Below are 12,246 nucleotides of genomic sequence, written 5' to 3'. Positions count from 1 at the left end.
TGTGGATCTATTCAAGGGCCCTGGTCACATTTTGCACTCACCCTAATTCTAACAGCGTAAAATGTAAGTAGGACCTACATAATTCCGATGGACGGTCTGATTTGAAATAGACCATGACCGAAACATATTGTGAGTAGGAATGTAAGTAGGCCTACTGGGACCACTCCGATGGACGGTCCAATTTGAAATGGACCGTGACCGAAACATTATAAGTAGGATCCGAAGAACACTCCGGATCTAATCTGACCCATTAGAGATTTGAATGGATCATGGCTAACACATAGGTGGATCCGTTGACACCCTTTCCCTCGTCTTTTGATGGGCTTCTCTTGCTGCATCTACGTCTTTTCTTCTTCGTCACTCCTTTTACCCAAAATATCGCTAAAACATGCTTCCTCAGCAATGGTATTCTCCCTGTGGAAATCAATGCACCAACAAATACTCTGCCCTAATGCAGATTCCATGTATGCATCTCTCCAGACCCTTTTTTTTTCTTTCATTTTCCTTTTTTTATGTGTGACATCTTTCTTTCTTTCTTTTTTTTTTACTTTTTTTTGATGGGTAATTTATTTAACTTGAGCTCGAATAAGAGAAAAAGGAGAAATTGGGAAATGGGTTTTGGCAGATTCTGGTTTGGGGGTTGTTTTTTCGATTCAATTATTTGGAAATTCTTGGTTTTTTTGTTTTTCTTTTGATGTTGTTAAGGAAAGGGGAAATGGTAAGTTAGGGATTTTTTTAGATTTTGATTTGTTGAAATTTCATGATTTTATTATAAGTCTACAACCCATTAAAGACTAAGGAATTTTTTGCTGAATATTAGAATTATCTTGTGATACATTACAACCCGAATCGATTTGCAAGGTGATTGATCTTCTTAGAGGGAAGACCAGCCTCTTGACCCACTTTGAGGGAAGGGTCAGTCCTCTTTTATGTGAAAAAATACAATTTTGGGGATACATTTCTTCATTTAAAAAAAGAAAAGAAAAAGGAATACTTACATGTTATTTATACCAAATGGGTTTTAATTATCCTGTGATACATTACAACCCGAATTGGTTCGCAACGTGATTGATCTTCTTAGAGGGAAGATCAGCCTCTTGACCCACTTTTAGGGAAGGGTCAGTCCTCTTTTATGTGCAAAAATACAATTTTGGGGATAAATTTCTTCATTTAAAAAAAAGAAGAAGGAATATTTACTTGTTATTTATACCAAATGGAAAACCCACTTGGTGGCCACTTGACCACTTCCTCTAAAATTCCTACCCTAGCTAATCTGGAAACCCTAACCCTTATCTTTAAGAAGGTAAATCTCACAAAGTACGAAATCTAATATAATTTATTACACCCAAGTGGGACCCATTGAGGCACGTAACATTCCGCCTGCCTTGAAATCAACCCTGTCCTCACAAGGTTGGAGATTAAGCATCGGCCAGTTGGCGAAAAATGAGATCTTGCGTATGACTTTCCGAAAATTGACGGCGAAAACGAAGCCGATCACGCACAAAGAAGAAAAAAAAGAAAAACCACAAGATGCACACACCGAGATTTTACGTGGTTTGTCCAAGATGCCTACTTCCACAGGCGTGAACACGACCTTCCACTACGAGAAAGCAAGAAAAGACGATTACAATGGTTTTATACTAAAATTGCAAACCACAACCCCTTTCCACTACGAGAAAAAAAGATCCGCTCTCAATTTCACACCACAAGAGAAAAACCCCAAGAAGAAAACTCTTGGTCACATATGTACGAGATTTGCCCTTATCAGGGGTTGTCCCCATTTTGGATGATTCATAGCATGAAATTCAGGCCAAGCGGATAATCCAAAGTGTCTAATTGGAGGACTCTTGCCCTTTGGATGTTGACTATTGGTCATTCTTTAACCATCTATTTGTGATTCTTAAAATCCACTAATTGGTAAGTTTGGATCGTTCAGCTGGTATACTTTCCAGCTGTGGTCCATCTATGGTAATTTCTGGGGCACAACAGGCAAACGTTCTGGATATTTTATTATTTTTACATTTTTTCACATGTACAAAAATAGATTTTGTGACAGGAAGAAGAAAGAAAAATTGTCCCATTTCCATTTTTTCCTCCTATTCAGTATTTTTTTCTTACTCTCAACTTCATAAATTCAAAATGTTATACATATATGCATATATTTATCAATATGCACATTTGTTGTATTGTAACTTGATTTACACTATACGGTACGGTTTAAAGTTGAAATATAATTTTTTTCATGATATAACTATGATATATTTGATGGGCATTGCATGATTTTGTGTGGCTGCAAAGAAGATGATGCAAGTGCTTTTACTTTACTGCAAAAACCTGGGACTGGGTTTTACATTTGATCACTATTGGTAGTGCATCTTTTGTTGTTGAAGGATTTCTTGATTCAAATATTATGTTTCAAATTTGGTCTTTACCACAAGATTGCTGTAATAATCCATGCTAGGCACTTGTAGGGAGAGTTTTTTGCAAGAAAGGCTGTGATACCGATGGAGAGACCTGGGAGGAATGTAAGCATTATTCTTTCAACATCTTTTGTTTTATGTCTTCCCTTTCTAACAAAAAATTCAAACACGATATATTACCATGTGATAATTTGGACATTTTTTGAATTGCTGATTTTGATTATTCTATATGAATATTTAATATCACCTTTCCTTTGAGTTAATTCTGAGATTTTGTCTTCCACTCAGCATTGTTATTGTAAAAAAAAAAAAGCCAATAGATCCCAACTGGGAACTGCATTGTTATGTACCTGAACAATGAACAATGGAAACTTGACTCTAGTAAATATAGTTTAGGTTTAAAAACTTGATTGAGTATTTGAAAATCTTGCAGAGTCAATTTGACTCAAGCAAGACTCTGGTAGCAAAGGAGTTCTAGTTTCTGTAAAACCCAAGTAACTTGAGCAAGCGCTTGAGAAACTCGACAGAGTGCTCGAAAAACTCATAAAATCGGACTGATGTTTTTCGTCTTGAGGAAGTCGATCTGGTATTTGATCGAGTTTGAAGTTGCCTTGGACTTGGACAATTATAGGTTGAATTTTGAATATTTAACCGACATATATGATGGGAACAAAAATATTATGTAAGCAGCATGGAACCTGACTCAACCACATGAAAGACATGGATAGTAACACCAAGCTTGGTTATTCCACATTTCAGTGCATTTTAAATACTTCAGAAGCAGCAATTACTTTTTATTATTTGATCTCCTTTATACGGGTTCTATTCAACGAACTCACTTTGAAGAATTTAGTTTTCTTGAAGAATCTGAGTGAAATCATGATTAGAGCACTATGGTTCATAAACTCATACTCAACTCAACTCAACTCAACAAAGCCTTTGTCCCAAACTTGTTGGGGTCGGCTAAATGAATCCTTTAGAAAAATTTCATGAAGAAGGTGAAAGGAATCTACGCTGTTCTAATCCTGGCTCTAGTTGGGTTCGCCTACATGGACCATTTTCTTCCATTCTATCCTATCAAAGGTCATGTTCTTTGTTGTGTTCCTAGCTATCAAGTCTTTCCTCACTGTTTCTACTCAAGTTGTTTTCGGTTTGCCCCTACCTCTTTTATGTTCCTAGCACTTTCCAAGCATTGCAGATCAAGTAAGACTGAACTTTTGAATTAAGAATCCAGTAAATTGGCTCTAGACTATTTTAGGAGGGTCAGCGTAATGCATGGATGAATTAGGGATCAAGGATATGCAGGTTCTTAGGGTTACCTATCCTAGGTGTCTGCTTTTGTTTATGTTTGGAATAAACAGAGGCTGTACAGGCACAAATACCTCATTCACTTGAAGATTTTTATTTGTGTCTGCGTGGTAACTTAATCTAACAACTTAGGGTGCCACTTCCATATGAAATCTCACAATTTCTAAGATTCTTTGAAGTCCTGAAATAATTTATTTACCTTTTGTGGTCATTTCTGCTTCAGCACTCTCTCCTATTTCCTGCCGCTTCTGGTTATTGTTTATATATTGTTAATTTTAACGTAAGATGTTTGCATTTCTGAAAAAATCACTTCCCCTGTTATGTTTCATATGTAATGTTTGATTTTGTGGTATTTAGTTTGGGTGGTCTTATGCTAAAGAGAAAGCCCTATGATTGCATTGTATTGGTTTAGATTTGTCTTGGAGTGCAAAAATATTCATAATATTATCATTATGTGGATGCTTGTATAATTTTCTACTTAATATTAATATTGCTATTATTCTTTAATCATCAGGCCTTGGAGAATGCGATGAGATATGCTACAAGGATCCAGTTCTGAAGGACCATCAGTGGAGTGCTTACATTGACCGCTCTCCAGGAGCTGACGATTATTCTGCGGTTCATCTCTTTACCTATAGATCTGTGTTTTTTTTTTGTTTTCATTGATTCACTGTATTTGCAACACAGCTATATTGAGCTTTATGAGGGTTTCTCAGAAGGATTTTTATATCTTCGTTGAAATTTTACAAACTCCATGAGTGATTCTTTTTATATCCTTGTTGAAGTTTTACAAACTCCACGACTACAACTTAGTCTTAGATTTCAACTGAGCTGAGCATGTTCTCTGAATTCAAATAATTCCATATAGAGAGAATTTATATGGTGGCCGACCGTCAAACAACAAGGGCGGAGAGAGAGAAAACTCTCCCCCTTGATTTTTGATCCGGGTCAAACCCCCTTTTTTGACTTTCCCCTTGATCAAAAATCAAGGGGGCTGATATTTTCTCTCTCCGCCCTTTATATGTAAAGGGCGGCCACCATATAATTTCTCCCATATAGATAAGATAGGGACAATCAGTAGAATGATATGTTGGACCATCACTTATTTTAAAATGCCTGGTGTATTGATCTAGGTGGAGTTTAAAATTTCGGCTGAAATCCAAAATTTCGGCCGAAATATTTAGGTTTCAGCCGAACCGAAAGTACATTGAATCGGATTTTTACATGATTTCAAACGAAATTTCATTTTCACCCTTACAAAATTTCTACCAAAATGTTAAAGATTTCCACTGAAATTACCAAAATCTCCACCGAAACCGAAATATTTTGGTTTCGGTGGTGGCCGAAACTGGCACCAAAACCGACATTTAAAACCTTGATGGATCGTGACCATGGTTTTTGACACCCTGGGATGCAGTGTGTGTTTTACGTGTAGGACCCATATGGTTATGACATCATTGGGAATGGTTAATACTTCTATAAGCCAAGAGGCACAGGCGGATCTAGATCATGAGAACATGCCATGTGGCACTTATGTGGCTTGCATGACATGGCCATTTGCATGCATGGTTACGTACTGTACATGGTTTCCACATGAAACCATAGTTTATTCATGAATAATCCTAGTGCAACTAGTATTGAAGGAAGGAAAAACCTCCAATAGATGGTTGGAGATGAGGAGGCATCAAGTGCAATTCCTACTGGACTCCTGTTAGATGTGGTTTTAAACTACATATGGGAGCAGTAACTATTTTGGAGATAAATTGGCAACTGTGTCATCAAAGGAAAGGACTCTAGATGCTAGGTTTTTATCTTATCCTACTAGTAGAAGAAGATTTGTTTTAGGAGTTATCTTTTGGAAATTCGATATAAAAGGGCATTACACCCACGTCCATTGTTAATGAGATTTAGGTTTTCATGGAGTCAATGAAAAACAACAAGGAAGAAGGGGAACGTATCCAATTCGATATAAAGGGCATTACACCCCACGCCCATTGTTAATGAGGTTTAGGTTTTCTTGGAGTTGATAAAAAAACTACAAGGATGAAGGGGGGTGACTCCATATTCTGCCGCAGTTGTGAGCTATTGGTTGGGTGAAAAAATCTAAATATTGTGGACTGGCTTTTCTTTTACGATTGTTGCTGAGTTGTCTAGGATGGCTGGATTGCGAAACCGTGACACGGTTTTAATTGCAAATCATGCACCTTTGAGTGGCCGGTTACGATCAAGATCAGTGTATGCAATATTATGAGCCGACGCCCAAAACTGCATAACACATACCATTGCTGGTTCATAGAGTTTACCGTTAAATTTTAGTTCAAGTGGTATCAGAGTTACTGGATTATACGGCATCCAAATACGATCTTGGATCAATTGGTATCGGAGCCTCTTTTTCAACAACAATCCGGGATCCTAAATAGTGGTGAACAGATGCGTTTTGCAACAACAAGAACTTGAAGAATCAGACGTAGTACCTGTGCCCATTGACCGAAGAGATATGGTGGAAAACAACACAGTTGATCAAAGACTTTCTCGTATGGAGAGCCAGATAGCAACCCACATGTCGATGACGTCACATTTAATGTCTGCCAGGGACACATCGAGAGTGACCGTGAGGAGGAAAAAAGAGATTGGGCTCCGCAGACATTTGTCTTAGGAGAGAACACCCAGGCTCGACCCTTTAAGGTGGAGGCAAGGATTGTCATGCGGTTGCATGACAGGGAAGTCAACGCGAAAAAAAAAACTGGGCGATAGCTTGACGAGCTCGAGACATATTTCTTGATCTACCAGTACCAAGGTTTTAAATTTCGGTTTCGGTACCTATTTCGGATCCCACCGAAATCCGAAATTTCGGTCCGAAATTTGGTATTAAGCTTCAAAATTTGGGACTGAAATCTCGAAATTTCGGATTCCGAAATTTTGTAACATTTATTTTTTTAAAATGCCATTTTCTCGAAATTTCGGACCGAAATTCCAAAATTTCTGCCAAAATATCAAATTTCGGGAAATTTCGGTTTTGGTCCCCACCGAAATCCAAAATTTCAGATTTCGGTCGAAATTTAAAACCATGACCAGTACACAGATACTCAGAAGGTGAATTTCGCAAGCTTCACTAGATGCGCCCTCATATGGTGGAATTCCCTAAGCAAGGAATAAGGGATCGGCTGATATGACATGGAAGCATTTCCGGGAAATGATTCAGAAAAAGTTCTAACCCCTTGGATATGAAACAGAACAATGAGTATGGTGGCAATACCTACAGTAGTGGTTAGAGCAAACGGTGCGGGAGTACACTACAGAAGTACAGATTTCCACAAGCAAGCTATAGTACCTAGAATCTCAGTTGAGGAATAGGGTACCTTCACGAAGTGCCTGAGAGGATTACATGACAATATCCGAGTTGAATCTCTTTCCCATCGACGCCATCGGGGAGGCCAACAGCAAAGTCACAGCTACCGGAAACCAAGATTGAAGACACAAGAAGAAAGATGGTAGACAAGAGACAAATCTAAGTTCGATCCGAAGCCTACACCAACACAGTTCGTAAGGCGTGGTATGATCATTGCAAATGGACTGAGCATACGGCTGATAAGTGTTGGAAGTTTCACCTTGAGCTACAACCGAAGAGATCCGGCAATACCGACACTAAAGAAAACACCAAGGCAACTCTACATGCCCGTCGAAACCGAGGAATTACCGGAGTTACTTGCGGCAGACTAGAAGCTGGCACTCATGACTAGATCTGCCAAAGCATCCTCAGAGCAAGACGAACGTGCGGATCTTTTCAATGTCCGGATCCAAGTGAAACAAAGCCTGGTGGGAGCCATCATCGATCCAGCGTGCCAGAAAAACTTGATCTCTTAAGGAATGATGTCCAAGATGGGGCTCACAACTGCCCCTCATTCGCAACCATATCTAATGGGCAAGATCAAGAAGGATGATATGAAGATCACTCAACAATGTACCTTCAAGTTTGCCATCACTGATTGATACATGGACTATGTGACATGTGAGGTGGTGCCGATGGATGATTGCCAAGTGATTCTCGGTAACTTGCATCTGTTGGATATAGATGCAATTTTCGATCGAAGGGAGAAAGAAGCACTGTCTCATGAAAGATGGAAAGGAATACATCATTAAAGCGAACCGATTGATGGGAGATGCGACATCCCTTATCTTGGCAACCCAGGCTAAGATGGTGGTCAATGTGATGCAAGAGGAGGCGTAGAGTGGTGGTCGGGTTCGCAAAGACCAGCCTTGGTACAAATTTAAAAGCAAGATGGCAAGCACGAGGATAGCAAGAACATGCAATTATCTGCCGAGCAATAAGCTTGATAAGAAAAGGAGAGAAGTTAATTGGAATATCATTTCCCTCAATTAAACATAGCAGCAAGATGCTCTATGGGTCAGTAATTCTCGCCTTCTCTTAACAGCAACTCGTCAATGGTGAACTTTCCCAAAACCATAACAGAGGGAAGCATAGGCGTAGCGTGGTGGTCGGGTTCACAAAGACCGGCCATTGTACAAATCTACAAGCAAGATGGCAGGCACGAGGATAGCAAGAACATGCAATTATCAGCCGAGCAGTAAGATTGATAAGACAAGGTGAGAATTTAATTGGGATTTTCTTAGTACACCAACTTTCACACTAAGGTTGAGAGAAGAAAAATAAAAGTATTTTTTGTTTCAAAATAAAATTATTAGTTTTGTTTAGGGAAATGATTTCAGCACTCCAATGTTTTGATAAACATGCGCTCACTTGTTTGTCGTGTAGTATTTAAAGGGCTTTTAGAGCTTTTTGAGAACCGTAATATCCTCTGACATCCCTTTAAATACTACACGACAAACAAGTGGAGCGCATGCTTATCAGAACACTAGAGCACAGAAATCATTTCCCTTTTGTTTATTGAGATGACATAATTTGAAAATCTCTAACAATGAATTAGAAACATTGGGCATTGCTTTAAAACTTTTATGGTGTCTTATCAAGATTTTAAAAATTGACCGAGTGCTTGAAGAACTCACCACACTTGACTCAATGTGATCAAGCTTGTTTTAGTTAATGTGATAACTGATAAGTTCATTTTCATAAACTGAGCAAAACTCAACAAGGTAATTGAAATACCTGATATATTTTTAGGTTTGACTTAGACTTGGGTTGCCATTGAGTCTAAATCAAGTTTAAGTTTTTAAGCATTGATCAGATAGTACATGTTTCAAATACCATATTAAATGCACAAATATTCAATTTTTTTTTATAATCAGGACATTACAAAACGCTATTATTGCTATTATTTTATTCACTGGATATTTTAAATCGACAATATCTAAAAAAAGGGATTTGCTAGGGACCAGCACAGAAGGTATTTCGTGTAAGGGCTGTTGCACGAGAGAGCAGCCACCTATGTTGCATCAGTACAGATATGAGTGTCGGAATCCGATACGGGGATCGAGTGTCAGATTCGTCAAGCCTCAAAAAGAACGATTCGTGGATTCGCCAAAATATTTTAATCAATTCTCAAATTTTATTTTTTTACATAATAATATGGTTATAACAAGTAAGATATTGAATATTTTAATAACTTGAGTAGATATAATATTTTTTCCATTTAAGAAACTTAATATTAGAATGGGTAAAACTCAAAACATATGGTAATTGTAAAGTTGTGGTAGTAGCACTCGGAACAATAGATAAAAGAGATCTAGAAGTGTCTCAGAGATTCTTCAAGTATTGGAATCCGAGATGTGTCCGACACGGATTCTTCGCCCATTTAGAAGAATCCATGTAACGGTGGCAGCCACACAGGCTCACTTTTTGTCTTATTCATCTGAGGTGGCTGCAGGGCTGTTGCATGAGAGGCAGCCACCTCAGATGAATTAGACGAAAAGTGACCCTGTGTGGCTGCTCTCTCATGCAACAGCCCTTACGCGAAATACCTTCTGTGATGCTCCCTAGCAAATTCCCTAAAAAATGCAGCCTCAATGTTCATTTAATAACTGAAACTGTGAGTTTCTGACATAGATTGTACAGTATGGAGTCAAACATATGCTTTTGATGTATATGTTTGGTGCCAGATCTTTGGCAGATTTGCCTACAATTTCAATTATTCTATTTACTTTTTATACCAATTTAACTATTATCGCTTATTTTCTGAGTGCAGGAGTGCTTCCATGCTTGCGTTGCCGGCTGTGGTTACAAGGTTAGAATGCATGCAGTGAATGAATTATTGTTGCATATATTCACTTTCACGGATGGTTGTTGTGGAAATTTTGAAACATTAAAATCTATGGTTCTCTATAGTTATCATCTGATGAGAAACTTGACTGTGAATCTGTGATTGATGCCTTGGTAAGTGATCCTTAAATCTGGTTCGAGTTTTCTATCCAAAGAACTATTGGTTAAACTGTTCAAAACAAATAAATATCTGTTTTTGCAAAGGATATTTGCTATGACTAACAGTTAAGTGGTTTAGAAATTAGAAACGAATAATATTAGCAACAAGCATTGGCAAAAAAATGTTTACTTCATTAACAAATAATAGCTACGAAGATACCAAGCTATAATATGTGGAAAGAAAATTGGTGTTCTTGTGGTTGAATAGGATGCCATTTTTTTTTCTTTGATAAACCAAAATTCTTCTAAAGATAAAGAACATACTACAATCCCATTGTTTCCCTGCAATAGACGACCAATTGCTGATCTAAGAAGCATACTTTTTTTTTATTTCTAAATTACTTTGATTTGTAATTTATAATTATTTTTACTTTCTATATTTAAAAAATAAAAATAAAATTATAGTTATTTTAAGGTGGCAATTACCACGTCTGTGGTGCGCAAATCTTCTACTTACGGCGTTCAGCTCCTGCTTCTAATCTTGAAATTCATAGATGCTTTGGTCGTAGAGTTGCTTATTTCTACCTCTGTCGCCGCTTCCCGTTCTTTACTTGTTGCCCTTTACTGCCTCTTGTTCTTACCGCACACACACATACATATGCATGTTAAATATGCTACTTTCCATAAGGTGGGTCGTTTGGGCTTGGGACACCAGAAGGTACTTCTCTTTGCTTGGGAAGTTTCCCTCAATATTGGCTGACACCCAGATATGCATTTGGAATGCGTATCTAATAGCAGGATGTTCACCCATAAGCTGAATTAGTTCATATTATCCCCAATATGAAATAATGCATTCATTTATATATCAAACTTTCCAATATATCATTAAATTGTTTGCATGCATTTTTTGGGCGCTGTGTTGGGCACCTCTTATCCGTGTCTGCTACCAATAAACATGCTTCTACCTAAGTTACATGGGGCATAACTTATCACCTGTAGTTAATCGTGGGTGTGTTTGTGTGTAAGTTAGAGGGGGCATAAGTATGCTGCTTCAAGTAACAGTTGGGTATGTTAGAGGGGGTATATTTGTGTCTAAGTTACGTAGGGCATAACTTATTGAACTATGATCATTTAAGTAAGGGTGGCGTGTGTTGAGACTGGGAAGAACAGGTCATTGATGGGGCTCTCCTTGGGATCCAAATTAGCATGATCATCGATCTTGGTTTTCATTTTTTACTCTCATCTTTCTCAAAAAGAAATCATCCATCTTGCTTGAACAGTGTTCCTAACATTGGTCAACACTGGTTGATGCAAATTGAATAAAACTAAAATATTGTTTTTTAATGGTAAAACTAAAATATTATTAATAATAATGAATTATTGTTATCAATTGGTTGCCTTAGGTTGTCTTCAGTTCATCTACCAATAAGGAAAATGATATCATCCAAACAAGTATATTATGTAAATCTATTGATGTGGCTATTTGTTGGTGATGCAGTTCAATGTTCCCTCCAAGACTGTTGATCAAGTTCATCCAAAGCGACCGACTAAACCTTGCATTGTGAGTAAACCACCCTCGTCTCCTGTTGAACCCATCGTTAATGCCGAGGATTTGCCTTGCACATCTGCATAGACAGTTCTAGAATATATGTCATTCACCAATTCGGTACGCATGATAGTTGTAGGAATCTCCTACTTGGGTGACACTCTTGTTCCGGAATCTTGCAATTCCTAGGCAATTTGGACCCTAAAATAGCCTACATGTTGCTTGTAGTTGTTGCTCTTGCTCCCACCTTTTTTTTGAATGGCAAAGCTCCTACTACTGCTCTTACTTCCCTACAATTCTGGTAACATATATCTGCTTTGATTAGATTTTGGACGACAGGCCTTGAAAATTTGCTGTTGATGCATGAACTTTTTGTATTTTTGACATGGATTTTGCTTCCTTTTGTTTCTTTTTCTTTTTCTTTTTCTTTTTTTGTATTTTTGACATGGGTTATAGAAAAGATATATTTGCCGCCCCCCCTCGTTTGCTTGTCGAAAAGATCTACATTGTGCCTTGCTGGGCTTACATGCGCGCTATATCGATCTGGCCGTTCACATGATATGAAAATGATTTGTCCTATTATCCAGTTCACAGAGTGAGGACTTTTGCCTGTTGAATTTGAACCTCAGCTCCATTTT

At 37.9% G+C, this 12,246-nt stretch overlaps 1 protein-coding gene across 1 annotated transcript; it reads left to right on the top strand.

The window, feature by feature from the left end:
* Positions 1 to 260: 260 nt before the first annotated feature.
* On the top strand, positions 261 to 12,085 carry LOC143857316 (uncharacterized). The gene is made up of 5 exons (XM_077367738.1): positions 261 to 464; positions 2,472 to 2,525; positions 4,243 to 4,346; positions 9,890 to 9,928; positions 11,561 to 12,085. The coding sequence occupies exons 1-5, from the start codon at positions 389 to 391 to the stop codon at positions 11,693 to 11,695; spliced, it is 408 nt and encodes a 135-aa protein (XP_077223853.1). The 5' UTR covers positions 261 to 388; the 3' UTR covers positions 11,696 to 12,085.
* Positions 12,086 to 12,246: the final 161 nt, after the last annotated feature.

Source organism: Tasmannia lanceolata, unplaced genomic scaffold (assembly GCF_043159265.1).
Source record: "Tasmannia lanceolata isolate RefF3 unplaced genomic scaffold, GAP_Taslan_0.1 ptg000024l, whole genome shotgun sequence".
Taxonomy (NCBI): domain Eukaryota; kingdom Viridiplantae; phylum Streptophyta; class Magnoliopsida; order Canellales; family Winteraceae; genus Tasmannia; species Tasmannia lanceolata.
Note: the sequence above shows the minus strand (reverse complement) of the source record. Positions and strands in the feature narration are given on the sequence as shown.